Below are 20,172 nucleotides of genomic sequence, written 5' to 3'. Positions count from 1 at the left end.
TATACAAGGTATGAGAAATGAATACTAAGACATCATCACCATAAAAATATGTAAGTTTCATGTTCATTTGCCATGTCAATAATCTAGCTTCTGTTAAGTATAAATGACATGGAATCAAAGTAATATTGTTTTTGAAAAGAAACACATTCAAGTCCTGTTCCTTTTCAAAACAGGACCAATCTTTATGAGATACATAAATAAAGGAAATATAAGACTAACATAGAACCACTTGCATATTGACAAATCAAGACTTTCCTATTAAGCTTGCCTAATTCCTTGCAATTGAAAATGATATCTACCTTTTTATGGTAACTTATATAGAACATAGGTATGCAAATGGTGAGTGGGGACAACCAACCACAGTCCAAATCTAGGACAGTTCAACCCTCTTTTGAGTAATGCAATTATTGCAGCTTGCAAAGCAATGGACAGTCTTTTCTTCTAAGTGGACAGTTCTCCACAAATATTAATCTCTTTCGGCTTCCTGTTTAACTTTTCTTCTTTTCTTATCTTTGTTTGGCAATCCTTTCACTAATTTAATCTTTTTAAAGGACAACATTCTAATAGCGTAAGCTTGATGTCTAACAGTGTATGCAAAGCAAAGCAATGGCATGCACCCAACTTTTCAACTGTCTCTACATACTCTCTAGTCTAAAACACATTTATGCTTTCTTTATTTCATTGTAATTTGGTTCTGAGGTCTCTCTCTATCTCACACGCTCAACACATACATAGAGACAAATCTGGACCATAAACTTCTGAGCTAGCTACTTTAATTTTCTAGCTATAAAGTGACCAATAAAATAGTGTATCAAATACCCTAAACACCTTTTTTTATTCTCTTTCACCCTCAAAGTTATATATTTGTTGCTTCACTTACAAAATTCACAATCAAGACCTCGTGTACCTTTTTCCATCAACTCCGACTTCCTTATAAGTACTTGCAGCAACCTGTTACAGCTCTCATCAGTCTTCCTCATCAGATAAAGTTGCCCTTTTTGGTTCTTTAATCAACACCAGTTGTAGAAGCTTCAACAAATGGAGTCAAGCAATTTACATGCTGATCGAAGGGCAGATAGAAAGATAATAATAAGATACACGGAATGTCTGAAGAACCATGCAGCTTCAATTGGTGGCAATGCAACTGATGGTTGTGGCGAGTTCATTGCTGATGGAGAAGAAGGCACGCTTGAGGCTCTCAGATGCTCGGCTTGCAACTGCCACAGAAACTTCCACAGAAAAGAGATAGAGTCTTCTGATTCCTATATCACTCCTCTGATGATTATTCCTGACACTACTCAGATAGGGCCTATTTTGGCTCAGTTATCTCCCCACAAAAGTGGTTCAATTAGTCCTTCTGATGTGTCTGATGAGAAGGACTGTGAAAACGGGATGACAAAGGAGGTGGGAAATAATGCAACTGAAAAGGTGAAGAAGAGGTTTAGAACCAAGTTCACACAAGAACAAAAGGAGAAGATGTTTCTTTTTGCAGAAAGAGCAGGGTGGAGAATACAGAAGCTAGATGAATCTGTGGTGCAAAACTTTTGCCAGGAGATTGGAATCAAAAGAAGAGTCCTCAAAGTGTGGATTCACAATAACAAGAACACTTTTGCCAAGAGAAATCCCTCAACTAGCTAACTTAGCATGATACAACATCTTTGCTTTGTCTCATTATTTCCATTTGTTTGAAGATTTTTTCCCCAGTGTTTTGTTATAGACCCTTCCTAATTTTCTCCCCTTTTATGCAGTGTTTTCTTTGAAGGAAATGCAACATTCGAATATTAATTTTAGAGTCATGTGTCATTGATCTCTCTTTGTTTAATTTTGAGAGCAAGATGGTTTAGAGTGTTTCAAACAAAAATCTACAGATTTAGTTGTTTAAAATCTTTTGTTTCTTCATTGATATCAGTTGAGAGAAAGAATCATTTACCGTTCAACTCGATGCCATGCAGATTAGCTTAGGATTTTCAAAAGATGTAATATATGCAACAATGGTGACACAACACAGAAACCATATTTTGTCAAGAAAATGTGTACATAACAAAATAAATCAGAAAATAATGTTGAAAATTTGGATTTGATTACGGCATTTCCATTTATCTGCCTCTTGTCTGCTACGTATAGTTGCATTAAGACTGCAGATTCAGACTACTGTCATTTTCCATACCTATCAGTTAATCAGATAAACGTTATTTATAACAATGTGTATGGTTAACTTTGTTATATAAGTAATAGATAAATATAGGTGTGTATGTATAATTTCCTTTAACTTTATTATAAATTTGATCCACAATTGATAATAGTATCACAGGATAATTAATCATCACACTTAGTTACCTGAATGGATAAACATGATTTGGTTGGCTTCATAAATGGCTGATGGGAAATGAAACTATATATAATTTGATGTACATAGTGTCACGATATTATTGAAACGTTCATAATAATTTATTTTACTTGACAAAGTAATTAAAAATACTATAAAGTTATTAAAATGTTTATAAATAATTAACTTTATCTTACAAGTAATTAATATTAATCACATATAACTAATCATATTCATCCAAAATATTAATTTATTTTACTTGACAAGTAATTAAAAATACTATAAAGTTATTAAAATGTTTATAAATAATTAACTTTATCTTACAAGTAATTAAAATTAATATTTTAAAGTGGAGGCATGCGCAGAAAGAAATTAGCTTTAGTAATATATAGTTAAGCTTAAAGCTTAGTATATCAACTATATAATATGACTGATAGTAAAGATTTTGATCATTGTGTTATATAAGAAATAACCAATATAACTAAAGATACTTATTTTAGAATTCTTCTAATGAAAAATTGATACTTACTTATATTTATGTAAAAGATCTTTTGCCACATTCTATCACCTGAAAATTCCAAAAAAACTAATGAAATTTTCAAGTAAAAGAATATGGAAAAAAGAAGTTTCACATTTTTTTTATTTTTTAAGAAAATATTCTTAGTTTAATTTAAATGAAGAAACTTATATGATCCCTTCAAAGAAACATTTGACTCCTTTTATAACATGAAAGGTAAATCGCAAGATAAGTTTTTATCTATATGGGACTTCTCTTCTCATCATTATATGCCCATTTTCATAAATTTAAGTTTATATGTTTTAAAAAAGACATGTACATGTTTAGACATCAACATCAAATCGAACATATTTACAGATAAAACACATTTAGTAACTTTGTAACGAAGACCTAAAATGATTGTCAACCTCACATCCAAAACATTTATAAATTATTATTTTAACTTGATTTCTTATCTTTAATACCTTATGAATTTTGAGTTAACCTTAGTATTCTATCCATTTTCTTTTCATAAATTTAAGCCTTTCAAAACAAAAAACATGTACATATTTAAAGGAGTTATTGTTTAATTAATATCTCAAAACTTAGCGTAAAAAAGTTTACTATAAATATGTTTTCACGTCAATTAATAACATAGATCATCCATTAATGTTTAGACAAAATTAGTAAATTATAATGAAATTGAGGTAAAATATGTGTAAAATATTTGGAGACAAAATTTACCAAACGGAAAACAAAAAGTATAAGTGAAAAGTAATTTTATTTTCATTAAAAGTATTCTTATTTATAAATATTTATTGACTTGATTTCTTACATGTAACTATCTTTGATATAACTTTTGAGTGATGACTTTTCACTTAATCTTGTTATTCTACCATTTATGTGATTAAACTTTATTCCCCTTTTCTCCGTGGCATGGATTAAAAAGTTGTATTATTTTCATGGATTTATTATTTCAATTCAACCTGTTATATTTTGAGAATTTTGCAGTCCAACACGAGAATAAAAATCAGAGAATGTTGATTATTCTTTAGAAATGAATAGTGACTGGTTATAATCATATGGTTAAAGTATAGAAGTTCAAATATATCAAATCAGGAACAAGACCCCAAGGCAATTGCATCTTGCAGTCCCACAATTACTAATTGCAACCCCACAATACTCATAAAAAGTACTTACTACATCCAGCATAGGATTACAGGCATATAAATATGAACACAATACATCCAAGGGATACCAAATAGAACAACCTAATTAAGCATATAACATATAATATGCATATCATGTAGTTTTAACTAGTGGCAAGGATTGAGGTTTGCCTGAAACCTAAAACAATCACAAAGCCAGAATTCATCATTCAGTTTATTTTGCGACAATTTTGGCGTACTTCACCATTGTAATTGTCTTTGACATCAAGCAGACCCATCTTCACCATAGCTTGTTGGAAATCAAAAAAGAACATGGCTTGGTTGAATGCATAAGCGTTCACAAAGTTCCTGGTTTTGGGGCTAGTGTACAGTGTTTGGTCTGATGTAAGAACCCCGTCTCTCCTCAACAAAGCGTTGAAGTAAACGTTGTCAAAATCGTTACTCGTCGCATCGAATGGTTGCTTTGCGTTGTCACCAGAACTGCATGTTCTCGCAAGTGTCTTGGCAAATTCTGTGTCCAAAGTTGGATCCACTTGGCTCAACCGGTTCTTGAAAGAACCACAACTTGCCACTCCCAGTGTATGAGCCCCTGAATATGCATACAATCCAATGAAGTGCTTGTCACATGAGTTTCTGTAATTTTCATGCATGTTTGATGTTTTCAAGAGAAAGCAGACTAATTGGATAAAACTATAAATATATATATATATATATATATATATATATATATATATATACACACACACGTGTGTTGGATCATCAAGAAAGAAGTTCACCAACTAAGTTCACCAAGAAAGTTCACCAGACATTAACTCTTATACAGTCACGAGTAGTCCTTTTTAGTTTATAGGGAGACACAAACAATAATAAAATATAAATCCAGTCACATAAAAGATTGACACCACTCTTTATCTCAAATTTTATAAGAATTAACGTGACTCTTTGATTTTTATACAGTACTCTATTATTTTATTTTTTTCATTTCTATCCTAAATGAATCTTATAGTCACACTTGGATTCCCAATAATATATTTAGCATGATAGCACATGATTGAGAGAATAATGTGCCTACCAGAGAGAGCCACCATCTCTTGTGCAGAAAAACCACGTTGGCCAAACGACCTAATGAGCTCAGAGGCATTGAAAGTAGGGAATGGTAAATTGATAGTATCCTCAATTTTGGATCTTCTTCCATCCTTTCTTCCTTTAGGTATGTCATATACCGGTCCTCCTGCCTGTAATAATTTCATAATCATAATCAATATCCAGATAAACAACGTAAATGACTATTTGATCAGACCAGATAGGAAAAGAAAAGGAAAGAGTAATGTATTATTTGACTTGAATATCTTACAAAGAAAACTGCATCTCTAGCAGCCATGGCGAGAATATCAGCACATGAAACCACACCAGGGCATTGAATTTCAAGCTCTTCTTTGATAGCATCTATGACTTCGAAGCCTCTCAGGCTCAGATTTCCTGGAGAATCCTTTTCTGCTGTATTATCCTTAGTGGAGTCAATCAAAACCGAGCCATCGCATCCCTATATGAAAACAAACAATTTTGATGGTTTAGTGGATTATACTATATACCATTATCTGGATACTACTCTTAAAGCAAGTTTGTCCTTTTTTGAGACACATGCACCACACCACATCTTCCATAGTGGTGAACGTTTCAGCGACAAGAAATAGTTGGGTAACCACTTTCACGTTTTGGCCATTCACAATTCTAAGTAACAAAAATACAATACTCTTAAAGGAGGATTTAAAGTATGAGGGACCGATCTTTATGTCATAAAAAAAAAAAATTAACGCTTAAAAGGAGATATTTTTAGACTTTTTTTGACGTTTAAATTGGGGAACCGATATCTAAAAAAAGATTTGACGTCTTATACATAAAATAATTAATATTGATGTTTAAAATGAGATATTTTTGAATTTTTTTTATGTTTGATCTAGAAGCCAACATCTATACTTTATTTGATGCATCTGTCTTATTTGATGTCTAACCATGGAAGTCTACAATGACATTTTATATACAAAATATACAAAACTGGTAATTTTTTACGTTAGATTTTCTTTTCTTATAAGTTAAACGCTAGTTAGTGTAGATAGATTGATTATATTTGCACTGTATCCTGAGAAAGATGGAACAGTATTTCATCCATTTGTGAATGAATTTAGTGTGTGTGAGAGAGAGGGGGAAAACCTGAATGAAGCAGTCATGAAAGTGCATTCTGATAAGAGCAGCTGCGAGAGTGGGGTCTTCCAGCAAAGCTCTGTTGACAGTGTTCTTAACAACAGGTTCAAGGAAAGGGCAACTCATCAAGTAGTAGTTCATGTTCAAGCCATCTGCTCCGTATCTGAAGCCATATGCAAAGACTTGAATTAGCAACAACAGCAGTAATGTAAGAAAGTTTGCCATGATGACCTTTGAAGGCCTCACACATGATTTGTACAACATCTTCACAAAACAAAGACACTTATATATACTGTGTTTGCAGGGAGAGGAATGAGGTTGATCTGCAAAATAAAAGAGCCAAAAATTAAGAACCTTATATAGTGGGGGAATAGTTGGCAACTGCATAGTGGGGTACGGCACTAGTGTAGTGTAGTGTGTGTGTGCATACACATATATTATACTTGTATAATGAAAATGATTGAAAAGAAGTGTTGGTCAAAACTGGAAAAAGATAACTAAAACAAAATAGAAGTTGAGCATAGTGGTGTGTGCACTTTATTATTTAGACCTGCACCATGTTTTTAATTTCTAAAGTCCTACCTAATCACCTAAGTCAATGTAAATGTTGTGGATTTAATAAAACTACATTGCATATGAATGGTGATTGCATGTAATTAAGCTGACACGTTAGGAATTTCACATAGGTGACTGACGAACGTGCAAGAGCCAGATCATTTGACGAGAACCTTTGAAAGAGTTGGAAACCGGTGGAAAAATAAGTAGAATAGAGTCTTAACCAAAATTGAGATTTGTTATGACTAGATTGTTAGAAGCTCTGAGAATATGAATGAATAATATTGGAAGTCAACTTTAGCTTAGAAAGGGAATCTAAAATTGACCCAATACATCAGATGACTATTAAAGTTTTGGTACCACATCGGATGATTAATTGTACGATGGTTAAAAGATTACTTACTAAAAGACTATTAACACGCAAATTTCAATTTCATAATAGATTTATAGTAGTAAAATAGAAAGCCCATTTCCTTTATTTGTTTATACCAGAAAAGTTTTCTTGATAATAACTATTCTTATGGTATTGTGGGTTTAGGTAGACTCTTGGGTAAATTTATTATCGAATTGTGTTTGCAATAAGAGTGAATATGAGTTAGGTTTCAGATTACAATAGGAGTGACCAATGAATATTTTAACTACACATTGCCTCAATCTCTTTCAACTTTTGATAAATTTTTTTTGGATTCATGCTATAAATGTAGTATGAGAATAAGAATACATATTCATCAAGTCACCCCTATGTTAATTTTTTATTGTTTGACTCAATATATATTATAATAAAACATAATTAGATATTATGAATATTATATAATTAGTTTTTTTATTGTTTAAATTTGTTCAGCTTATTTACTAATAATTATTGTTATACAGAGAGTTTTTTCTTCCTCTCTGAATCAATGGTTTTTTTCATCTTTATTATATCTAATGTTTAATAAGACCTCTAAAGTATTATCATAACTTTTATCATACAATTTTTTTATGTATAGATGTATTACATTTCAAAAACTATAAATCTCAATTTTATCGAATTATATTATCTATTGACATACATTGATAATTTTTGTTTCTCTTTTAGTATTTATATTTATTGTTTAGATTTAAATGCTTACTTAATTTTTATGTTGGGATTATTTTTAGTTTAATACTTTATTAAAAAGTTTAGACATTGAGTCCTAAAATTGTAAAAATAGTTTAAATGAAGTCCCTCCCATTAAATTTACAGAAATGAAATTAACTCTTAACTAATGTGGCAAAATAATTTACACTTTTCTTCTCTTGTTTTTCTTACCTCAACTTTCTCTCTCTTTTCTATATCTTTATGAAATAATTCCTTTTCTCTCTTTCCTTTTTTTTCACCAAACTCATCCTCCACTTTCTCAAACTCTCTTATTTCCTTTCCAGTCCACTGTTAACCCCGTGCTACCTATATGAGTTAGTCCATTTAATTCTCAAATTTTTGTAGATTGATTAGGTGAAGAAATATTTTCAACCTACCGATGGACAGATTTATGATTAAAGTAATAAATTATAATTATAAAAATACATATAAATAAATTTATGATTAAAAAGCCCTACAATCTACTTCATGGCAGCAGGACTCTAAAAAAAACTGGGTTGTAGAAAGAGCATACAAGAGAAAACAAAAAGATCAAATTTCATGACCATGTCAGCGTGTAGTTAACTCTGTTTATATCAATTTAACGGGATGATTCATTCATACAATTTTGATAACATAGAAACATAATGTCTACACTTTTAAAACTGGATACTAGACTTAAAATAATCAGTTATCATAGAGACCAAGTAAGCATTTAAGCCTATTTGTTTATGTTTTATGCTAAAATATTGATCTAACGTGTTCAATCAATATCGTAAACTTTAATTTATTATGTAAAATGAAAAATTTTACTTCTCTATTCTAGTAGACTCATTTCCTAATAACTTTCTTTTTATTACGTAATTTTTCATTCTCTTTCCATAATTTAATTTATTTTATATTCACCCAATTATTTTTCCTCTCGACATTTGCTAAGAAAAAAAAAACGTTCTATGACATAAGAGAAGTCTCATAAAAAAAATTATTATAGAGTTTACTCAATAAAAAAAGCACATTATTTTCTCAGCAAGATAAAATAATAACTACTTTTTCTTTTCCATGCTTTAGTGTTGGAGAAATAGAAGAAAAAAATACGAAAAGAAAAATATTTTTTCCTTCAACACTCTTCTAATAGTTGTTTATACTATTTCCACGTATTTATTCCTTAAAGTTAGAAATATGACTATTTATAAAAAAAATTAAACAATTATATTATTGCCTAAATCTTTAACCTAAAACATAAAAGCCTATTAATTTAATAAATTGAAGCAATGCATCTTTACATATGGCCATGTATTGTGATCTGATTAGCTGTCCATAATATGATAACTTAATATTTAACGTAAGTAAAAAACTAAAGCTTACTAAAGTTGATGCAGCTGGTTGCCATTTAGATTTAAGAGAGAAGAAATTACAAAATGTTTGTCCTTGGTAATGAAATGGAATCCAAGCCAGAAGGTGAAGCATCAAAATTTGTACACCTTTTATTGATTTTGCGAGTGCTGTAGACACGTTTGTTATGGTAGTGCTGCCTGCTTTACAAACCATTTAATATTCTTATGTGCACATTACCATCTCCAAATTTCAATTCTATTTTTATTCATTATTTTAATATCCTTCAAAATAACTATCAAATAACTTTTATGTTTCTATTAGCACAAAATATATACATTTTGGGATATTTCGACCGATAGTTTATACCCTTTTAATAATTCTACTAAATTAAAATAAGATTGAAGTGGAAACTTATACGTATATTGGACCATTTAATTTGTTTTCAAATATTGGACCCTTTTAAAAAATCTATTTTATTTGGACCATTTATACGTATATTGCCTTTAATTAATCCTTTTTTTGCTTTTTTTCTATCTTTTCCAGTTTATCCTTCTCTTTTTTTTTCTTTCCATCACAACCTAGATTGTTTACAAGCGCATTTGAATAGATTTTTTTCTCAATTAAAATTAAATACAAACAATTATCTTTTACTTTTATTTTTATGTAATTGAAATCATATCGGGAACTGTTTAATTTAGGCTGTTGCATCCTACATTCCCTAATTGGAGAAGGTAATTGCTTTATAGAAAAATATTTCGGGAACTGTTTATTGAAAAGTGACAGGGTGCGGAAGAATTTTGGTAGGGTGCAGGAAGCAATTTCCTTCAACTATATTCAGTAAAATCCTCGATAAGAGATAAGTTAACAAAAGTTAGAAAACATAGATACTTGTAAAAGCTCTTACAGTTACAGCATTATAAAGAAAAAGTGTTGAAGTATTTTTAAAAACCATGAAGCTCACTTAGAAGGGAAGAAAAGAAAGTTGAATATTTGGATTTTACGGCTTCCACATCTTTCGGTCAGTGACTACTATGTACACAAAATAAACAAGCTAAGGTAGAACCTGAAATATGAACAAGACATGCCCTGTCCCTGAACCTATCTCTAAGGCCTATCTGTGTGTTATGTACAGGTTCATTCAGGCCTAGGCAAAAAAAAAAAAACATAAAAAGGAGGAGCTTTCCGTACAAATCTGATTAGCAACGTAACTAACTGACATCAGATGGCACTGGGAAGGTTTTTCCGAAACAACTAGTGGGAGTGGTAACGTTAGTGACAGTCTCATCTTTGCAGTGGCCACCAGATTTGAGTTTTGATTCATTGTTTTGGCATTTGAGGCAAACAAATCGTGCTGGAACGGGATCAGTATCATGGATGTCAGAACACCTAGTGTGCCGCCACACTCCACATATATCGCACGCCAACATTCTCTCCCCATCGTCATCCTTGGCCCCACAGCTGCAATCTACAGTCCACCTCTCAAGTCCACGTTCCATCCGGAACTTACTTAACCCATTTTTCCCAATGCATCTTCCTCGAACACAAACTACATCTTTCGATCCTAACAAGAGCTTGACCTGGGTGGAATCTTCAACACCGCTATAGCCTACTAGCTCGTCAACTTGAAATCTTCTAAACATTAGATATACATCTTGAAAAGCAATCGCTGCTTGACTTTTAAGCTCGGCCACTGTGGCGTTCATGGGCAGCACAATTAATTCCGTTGGAGCTATGGCTTCTGGATCTTCAGATTCATCCACGATTTCAACCTGACATGAGATGCGTAATTTGTGCAAATCTGACAATGGTAACAACTCGGGACTATAATCTTTCACAAACTGCTTGCAGTCAAAAAGCTTCTGAACTGAGCTCATCGCGAGAGTCCTCGTCCCTGCTTCAACATAGTTTACCATCATCTGTGGATGAAGCAAAGAGTCGTATAAATATCTTAAGCACTGTAGGAGGTTTTCTTCGGATGGATACTTCGAGCCTGAAGAGTTATTGTTCGCTAAAACTCCATAGCAAGCACCAGTGGCAGGCTCAAGTCTAAAGCAAATAAAATGCCACAATATTAGAACCGATTCACATAATCACCACATAAAACCAAAAGAGAATCTTTCAAACAATAGAAATATATAGCATAAATTCTTTGAAAAGAACATCAATATTTGAAGGCCCAACGTCAATGTTAATGGACTTCATACGCAAACACCTCAGCAATAATCCATATGGAAAAACCCAAAGAGAAAAGCAAGGGAACGATCAAACATACTTAAAAATTATTTTTTTGGTCAAACATCATGCATGATGATATTGCCAATAACAAGTATCAAATTCAGCCTCATGCAATGAAGTAGCCCGTGTTCACAAAATCCTAAAACTGAAGCATCGTTGCATCTATACCATAATTCGTGTACGAGTCAGTATGTATGACCTTCCTCTATGAAGTTAAACATTCCATATGAATCGGATTGAAGTCTAACCTGAACTCATAAACTCCAGTTTGAGGATTGCATCGGCTATTAACAACCATTCCACCATAGACCATTTTTCCCCCCAGTTCTCCCAGGCAATAATCAAGAAGTTCTGGAGAGCCCACCTTGCAGGCCGCACCCCTAAGAGCACGCCAGTTTACCCACTTAGACTCGGACACTGCACGCAGCACTCTGATCATAGCTTGCTCCACACGTTCAATGTCAGCCTTCTCCCAAGAAATTGACAGTCCAGAAGCATTAAAACGACGCTTCTTGCAGGCTGTGTCATCAACATTTGATACACTCTTGCGAGCATCACCAATCAAACCCATTATGAAACAAAAGAGGTCTCTTATATTTACAAGATCATGCTCTGACAAAGACTGGAAATATTTTATCATGTCCTGCACACGGGAATGGGGTACCGGCATCTGTCCCTGTGAAAAGTTGGACAAGGGTAGGTTGGATAGGTTTTGAACAGCAGACTTGTATGCTTCATGCGTGAGACAATAGCTACCAGAGCCAAATCTATAACCCCAGTCACCATACCATGGGTGTCCCTTCATAATGGCATGGAGCAAGCGATACTCTAGGCCATATTTCTTTGAAACATCCATCACGCTAACTTTTCTGCTTATGAAAAAAGTGAAGAAACATAAGAGTTCAAGCCAATATTCACAAACCACAAATAACCAAAACTACTCCCACTGGAAAAGGGTTAAGTTATTTCAAGATACCCAAAAAGACTTGAGTACTGTAGATATCTTTCATCTCTAAAACAGGGTTACATCCTTATGTGACACGAATTTTAATCTGAACAGTTTATTTTTTAAGAAATGCTTCTATATCATTCTTCCCCGTCTAACTCCTAACTAGGTGACAAGACTGTCACGAGCGACAAGAGTATTAAATAGAAATTATATAAAAAAATAGCTTTAAGACAAATGCTAATTAGGTGATCAGATCAGAGTGTCATAATGGACACAAGTATACAATAGAAAATACAGAAAGAATTAGCTACAAGACAATTGAAGTATAAGTTCAAACAAGAGATTGATATTAGTAACTACGATAAAAAAAAAAAACTAACCTAACTCCAAGAGTGTTGCATAGGCGATCCCAGAAATCCATAATATGACAACCAGAAAGAAATCTAGAGCCCCCTTCTCTGCCATTAACCCGTAGAAGGTGCCCATATCCATTGCCGTGGACTACGCCGTGTAAAAGATGAGTCGTGTTCTCTAATTGGTGGTACACCCAGTCTTCAACGTCATCAGTGGTGGTCACGTGATTGCAAGACTTGCATCTGAAGATAGAAAACATTACCCAAAATATAAAATCAAGGACAGCACCGTTGCACTCATCCAAAATAAGGTCACGTAACAGCTAACATGACTTTGGTGATAAGCTCTTTCAAATAATATCAAGGCAATCCAAACATGCTCTGAGCCTCAAACGAAAATAAACTACTCTCTCCTTCAGCATACTACGAAATTTCATACTAAGGCAATCCAAACATGCTCTGCGCTTCAAACGAAAGGAAACTACCCTCTCCTTCAGCAAAGGTGAAATTTTATACTAACAGATCTACTTCACTTGTTGAAAATTGAAATTAACAGAAGGACGCTCAATGACACAAAGCCCCAATAAATTTCAAGCTTTGCCAAACAGGCATTCCATTTCAGCAATCAACCACAATAATATAGAAAAATAACTCGGTAGCAACAATGTTTTCATTTAGAGAACAGCTAATTTTCGAGACTTTGTTTCCCAAATTTGTATCTACAATCAAAGAAACAGTACGCAAATTAGAAGTAAATGGCTAACACAAAATTTACAGAAATAAGAACAGAATAAATATATTCAAATTTATTGGGGGTATTGATTCCCCTAGACAGCAATTGAAAAGCAAAAAAAAACTAATATAAAAAGAAAAACAAAAAACACTGCTTAGGTGGTCATAAGTTACTTACTTGGATTCTGACAAATGCAGGATGTCTCCACAACACATACACGGCTTGTGGTACCCACCAATAGAGCTTCCATCGGCTTTGATTATAAAATGGTACCGCTTACCGCACACTGGATGGCCGCTCCAACCTAAATAATAAATCCATAAGTTTCAACTCAAAGAAATAATAAATAATAATATTTTCAGAGATAAAAAAAAATGACAAATCCACGCGAATTTCCTCATAAACAATAATAATCAGTATTAATGAATAATATCAATAAAAAACACTAAACTGGGAAAGATCACGATTATAATCAATGAAAATTATGATTTATGGAAAAGACCAGCATATCCAGACTAGTATACGTGTCGGACTACTTAAGAAGCACGTCAGTACTAACTAAGCAAAGTTGGACCACGACAATAATGATTAAATATATAATATTAAATAGTATGAGCTGTCACGCAACAAAGACAGCAAGGAGTGTCCCCACAAAAATAAGACCGACGCGTGGCATAACAGAACCCTTCCACCTGTCCTAGTTCTTACGGCCCCACCTACCACCTAACCCTTTTTTCTTCTTATACTCCAATATCTCTCCGGATTTTATCGTCCCCAATCGACGATACGACAGACAGTCCCCTTCCAGTTATTTATCAGTCATTTTCCTTATAATAATAACTGGATATTATTCTTTTGTATGCTCACTTAATCATACTTATAAACTTCGTCGAATTTATGATTATGTAGGCATATTGAAGTAGTAATAATAACAATAAATAATAAATTAATCATCATCATGATAATAATAAACGTCATATCGCGAAATGAACACGATAATTTCGGTGAATCGTTTCATTTTAATGTTTTCACAAGTTGAAGATCGGGAACCGGGAACCGAAGAGAAACCTGGAAAAAAGCGAAGAAACCAAAATGATTCATGCAAGAGAGAACCGGCTGAACTACTGGCGAGTCAACTCACCGAAAACACGGCACTGATCACAGTAAACGGATCTGGATCTGGCGACGTCTTCTTCCACGACGTCAAGGCACACAACAGGCGAGTCGGGGCCTTCGGTAAGCTCGCCAACGCGGAAGAGTATCTGCCACGTCAGCAGGTGGGGGAACAGCGCGTACGGCGGCGGAAGCAGCGCGTGCTTCGTCAGAAAGGAGCGAACGTTAGAACGAAAGGGACCGCCGGCGAAGTTCTCCGCCTCGGCGAGGGACGGCGAAGGGAACGTAAGGAAGTCGTAGAAATCGGCGGTGACTCTCTTCTTCGCGGCGCGTTTGAGGCCCTTCCCTCCGCTCACAACCATCATGGAGGCGGAAACAGGCGCGTGGTCCAGCTTAGCAGGCGCGTGGGGAGAGATCTTAAAGGAGAAGGTCGGAAGGTTGTGGATCGGGTAGGAAGGAGAGAAATTAGACGCCGGAGTTTGGCAGTTGATAGAGAGAGAAAGAGAGAGAGGAAATGATCGTTTCAGATTAGGGTTTGGTAGTGTGTTTTCTGTTTGGATGGTTAGATTTGATGGTCGTCGTTGGATTAATCTGGATCAGTATTTTTGTATTTATACACCCAACACATTAAATTATTCTTACAGTTTTGGAAAAGGAAAAAGAAAAAAAGATATATTCCTTCTGGGCATTCGCGAGAAAACTGAGTCAGTTGGGCAAAATTTAGAGGAGAGAGAATTTCAAGATCGGAAATCTTAGCCGTTAAGCGAGCTTACCGCCATCAATGCTCATGCATATTAGACCAAGTTTTTTCTTTCTTAAAAGTTAAACAAAAATGGCGAATTCTTATTTTTAGAATTAATTATCACAACAAAACTTGCTTTAAAAATGGCTATGCATTGAAAAAAAATTATAAAAGACATGTCTTTTTTTTTAAATAATTTAAAAAACTTTTTATGTTCTTCTTTATTTTGTTAACTTCTCTTCTTCTTTTTTTCGTATTGGTGTATGAAAGAATTTGAACTTCTTGTCTTTATTATCTTTTACTCCTTTCGATTAAAATGTGTTATATGGTTAAATTCATATATTCCAAATTATTGATATACATTTTAAGTACTATTTATTTGTTCATACTGCTCGCATGGCAGTTTCCAATTACGAAATTGGGAAATATGAAAGATAACATTAAAACGTAGAAGATTTATTTCCGAAAGAATATATATACATTGTGTGCGTAATTGTAAAGAAAAAAAAATTGAAAATTAAAAACAATAAAAGTTGTGATTTGGAAATTCAAAACTTCGCAGAGAAAGAATTATGCCGAGGGTTGTTGGGATACGAATGGTAATTCAATGTAAAGGGAAAAATTAAAAATAAATAATAGTTGAAATTATATATAGAAATTAAGTGGGATGTTCATTGGAGAAAAAAGAACATAATAAAAGTGTGGGGGTGTATTTATGTTTAAGAATAAAATTTTAAATATACAAAATTTAAGGTTTTGTTATTAATGCCTTAGAATATGCTTATTATATTGTTATTAATGAATGTACAGAAGTAAACAATAGTTATTAATATAATCATATCAATCTCTTGATTATTCTCTCATACATAATAAGAAGTATCTTTGAAAGTGTAGATTAATTAACTGTTATTTTACTTTAACCAATGGTTTTGTGTAGAATTATGTGTGTTATTATTTATAATAATCATATCCCAATATAGTTTTGTGATTTGATTTTTTTTAAATGGCTATTTGAATAGAAATCAAGTCTGTTTCCATTTGGTTTTGTTTTTAATTTAACGTAAAATTTGATTTAATTTAAATTAATATTTAATAGTTTTACGTAGATTCACTCATGTTGTTTTTATCATTATAAAATTATTTAATATTTATAATAAACAAATTTAAACAGAAAATTTATTATGAATATTTATCACTAAAACTGTATTTACAATTTTAACTTTCTTTCTTATTTATATATAAAGTAAATAGTGTTATGTTAAAAATATAAATATTTTTTTTAATTTTACAATACGACCCTTCGATACATCTCAGTTGTTGGATCATGATTTATGGTTACTAAGATATAAATGTATAAAAAAAATATTAGTTGTAGAAGAATGATAAAAGCAGATAATTTCTCATTAAGGGGAGAAATCATTACAAGTATTTGTGTAATCGGAATTTTGTATATCTGTCATTAGATAATACAATTACAACATAACTTTTGAACTATCACAACACAACCATTTAATCCAAAAAGTCTATCAACTTCAAACTTCTTACATCTCTTAGGTTTTCAAATTTGCTATGTCTTAGAGATTCGGTAAAAAGTGGCAGTTATTTGTTCTTTTTTAGAGCAATGCACAAGCTCCAATATGCTCTTACTTGGTCTCTTAAAATGATGAATTTAGTTTATATGTGTGAAAACAAGATTTTTGGATAAATTAATAGGAGATTCATTATCTATTGATAGTTGTACCGATTTTTTTTTCACTCAAGCTTCAATTATTATTAGTGAAAAATAATAAATATTGTTCTCGTCCAATAGACTTGTGCAATCCTCATTAACTCTTACAAATCACAAATAGATAATAAAGCTCACAAAAATACAATAAAACTCCCTTTAGGATTTTATCATTAGTTGATGTGAAACAAAAATTTACTTTAGAGTATTTACAATTGTCAATATTAGGTTTCATTCACTTCATTCTCATGCATCCACAAACATCTAAATATCATATTCAAGTCAAAACTAACACAAAAGTTTACTCAAATCCTATTCCTAATAACTTCTAGCCTATGATAACTCATCAAAGTCCAACCATTAGGACCATCAACAAGTGAAACCATGCATTGAGCTCAAGAGTCTTAAGATTATTAATGAATCTCATTATATCCCTAGATACAAGATCCACTGTGTGTGTATGTGTTGAAATCAAAGAAATATGCATGTCCTTTCCTTAAGATTATTGGCAACTGCTCCATGCTTCAATCACATGTAAGCTTCACATTAATACTTTCAGTTTGCAAATCCTCTTCCTCATCAAAGGGTCATAAAACATTAAAGAAAATTGCAGACCCAAGAAGGAGTGAGAGAGCTTCCCAACACCTGTCGCAACCGGAATCGCGACGGGACGACGATCCAATAAAAATAATAAAAATATTGAAAAGAGATTTTGGAGTCGCCACCATAGTTTATTCTGGAAAACTACGGAAAAACCATAAAATGATAAGGCATGGTCAAATTGAACCAGATTCTTGGTTCGGGAGTCGGTTACGTGTAGGGAAGGTATTAGCACCCTACAACGCCTGCCCTAAGGCAGTACCTTTAACTAAATGTGCGAATGTGGATGTGGTTTTCAAAGTATTTAACTTCCCCTTAAAATAAAACTCTAAAGAAACAAACAATATTTTTTAGTTTTTTGGGCCCGACAAGGATTGACCTTGCTCCTACGTATTCTCATGCGAGAAATCAGGGTTACGTAGTTCTTTTAGAAACTGCTTGGAAATTTGTTTGGAAAATGTTTGAAAATTGTTTGGAAAATGATTTGGATTTTTTGGGAGAGTGAGCCTGACAAGGACTGGCCTTGCTCCTACGTATCTCCACTTTTGATGGAGAATCAAGGATCACGTAGTTCTGGCAAGCGATATTGTTTGAGTTTGAAAAGTAGAAGTTTTTTAGTTTTTTGAGGATTTTTATATTTATTATTTTTTTTTGGTATTTTTGAAGAAAGGGAAAAGGTTTTTGGCACAAGGACGATGCGTGCGATCACACATGTGCCTAAACCTTTAAAACGTGTTTTTGGTATTTTGAAGAAAGAGAAAAGGTTTTTGGCACAAGGACGATGCGTGGGATCACACATGTGCCTAAACCTTTAAAACATATTTTTTGGTATTTTTTGAAGAAAGAGAAAAGATTTTTGGCACAAGGACGATGCGTGCGATCACACATGTGCCTAAACCTTTAAAACGTATTTTTGGTATTTTTTGAAGAAAGAGAAAAGATTTTTGGCACAAGGACGATGCGTGCGATCACACATGTGCCTAAACCTTTAAAACGTATTTTTGGTATTTTTGAAGAAAGAGAAAAGGTTTTTGGCACAAGGACGATGCGTGCGATCACACATGTGCCTAAACCTTTAAAACGTATTTTTGTAATTTTTGATTTTTAATTTTGTATTTTTCTTTTTTAATTTTATATTTTTTTATGTAAATCGAAATAAACAAGTTCAATGGATATAAATAAAACAAAAGAGTGAGGAAACTATACAAAGGGGAATTGCAGACAATAAAAACCAACTAAGAAAATAAGAGCAAAAACAACCAACAAAAATAGGGGTACAGAGATAAGAACCAGTGTTGCGTGCGGAGTAAAATTGGAGCCCCCTTAGTTTGGGTAATGTCCTTTTTCTCCAACTTTGTATCTGTGAAGAGTGTAAATATGAAAACGGAGGTGCATCCTGAAATGCGTGTCGAGTCCAAATCCTTCTTTACTTTGTTTGCAAGGGCTTAAGCTCAAAGAGAAAAGGGTATGAAACATGAAACCAGGGGTGTCAAAAAACGTTCTTTTCATTTTATTTAAACTCCCTCTTTTTAGAAAAGGCCCAAGGTCTCTTCAGCAGGGTTCTGTCTCCACCACTTCATTTGCTTTCATTTGCTCTCACCCAAAATAGAGAGACCCTTCCCCAGAGCAAAGAAAAATGGCGCCTGCCGCACACCCCACCATACCCTTTGCCGAACCAACCACGCCGGCCACCGCAAACCGAGACTCAGGATGGCGCCGATTGCCGTCAAGGTCGTCGCTAGCGGCTGCTCCTCCCTCTCTTCCTCTCGCACGACCCTGATCCGTTAAAGATATACATGGCCAACGCTGGTAATCACCTTGACTCCACCACCGCCAGCGTTGCTTCTGATCCGGCCACTACTGGTGCCTCCGTGGTTCGACTCTGCTCGCGCCGGTGTAACTCCCATCCACCGTTGCCGACGAACACCACTCCTCTCTCTCCTCCCTTCTCTTCTTCACATCATTTATTGATCAATTTAGTATTGAGAAACTCGTGTTCCATCAATGTTTAATCTACTGGGATAAGGAACAATGGGTACGTGTTGTGTTTGAAAGAGTATGAGTATATTAGTTGGCAGGTTTGGGTTCCACAAAGAGAGCACTGGTCCCTAATTGTTGAAAGCCGTGAGGTATGGTTTGGGTTCTGGTGGTTGAGGCCTATGATGATTGTTGTCGGAGGTGAGGTGTTGGGAGTGAAAGGGAAGTTTGGTTGATGGGAGAAGTTGAACTGGATATTGGTTGATGATTGGGTGAGGGGAGTTAGACCGTGGTTGAGAATCCAAGCATGGTGGCTTGTGAGTAAGACAAGGGTTGGAGTGGACAAAGGCTCGAAAAATGAGTGAATGATGATGAAGGTTGGAGATGGTGTACAGATGAAGATGACGAGGTTTAGGGAGATGTGGTGGAGGTAGCGAGTGGGTTGGGAAGAAAAAGAAAGTGGTTTGGAAGGTTACGGGTGTTGATGATGAAAAGGGAGAGGGGTGAAGATGGTGGGCGTTTGGCCGTGAGTGATGAGGAATAGATGAAGATATGTTGGGGA

At 33.9% G+C, this 20,172-nt stretch overlaps 3 protein-coding genes across 3 annotated transcripts; 1 reads left to right on the top strand and 2 right to left on the bottom strand.

The window, feature by feature from the left end:
- Nucleotides 1-12: 12 nt before the first annotated feature.
- LOC108325619 (zinc-finger homeodomain protein 3) lies at nt 13-1,792 on the top strand. The gene has a single exon (XM_017558711.2). It carries the CDS (start codon nt 1,039-1,041, stop codon nt 1,636-1,638), a length of 600 nt encoding a protein of 199 aa, XP_017414200.1. The 5' UTR covers nt 13-1,038; the 3' UTR covers nt 1,639-1,792.
- Nucleotides 1,793-3,846: 2,054 nt separating this feature from the next.
- On the bottom strand, nt 3,847-6,499 carry LOC108325275 (peroxidase 47). Its single transcript, XM_017558320.2, has 4 exons — nt 6,203-6,499; nt 5,346-5,534; nt 5,064-5,226; nt 3,847-4,580 (listed from the first exon to the last, which is right to left on the bottom strand). The coding sequence occupies exons 1-4, from the start codon at nt 6,455-6,457 to the stop codon at nt 4,201-4,203; spliced, it is 987 nt and encodes a 328-aa protein (XP_017413809.1). The 5' UTR covers nt 6,458-6,499; the 3' UTR covers nt 3,847-4,200.
- Nucleotides 6,500-10,143: 3,644 nt separating this feature from the next.
- Nucleotides 10,144-15,248, bottom strand: LOC108326197 (PHD finger protein At1g33420). Its single transcript, XM_017559544.2, has 5 exons — nt 14,594-15,248; nt 13,630-13,756; nt 12,747-12,962; nt 11,666-12,286; nt 10,144-11,228 (listed from the first exon to the last, which is right to left on the bottom strand). Exons 1-5 carry the CDS (start codon nt 14,928-14,930, stop codon nt 10,391-10,393), a joined length of 2,139 nt encoding a protein of 712 aa, XP_017415033.1. The 5' UTR covers nt 14,931-15,248; the 3' UTR covers nt 10,144-10,390.
- Nucleotides 15,249-20,172: the final 4,924 nt, after the last annotated feature.

Source organism: Vigna angularis, chromosome 3 (genome assembly GCF_016808095.1).
Source record: "Vigna angularis cultivar LongXiaoDou No.4 chromosome 3, ASM1680809v1, whole genome shotgun sequence".
NCBI lineage: Eukaryota > Viridiplantae > Streptophyta > Magnoliopsida > Fabales > Fabaceae > Vigna > Vigna angularis.
Note: the sequence above shows the minus strand (reverse complement) of the source record. Positions and strands in the feature narration are given on the sequence as shown.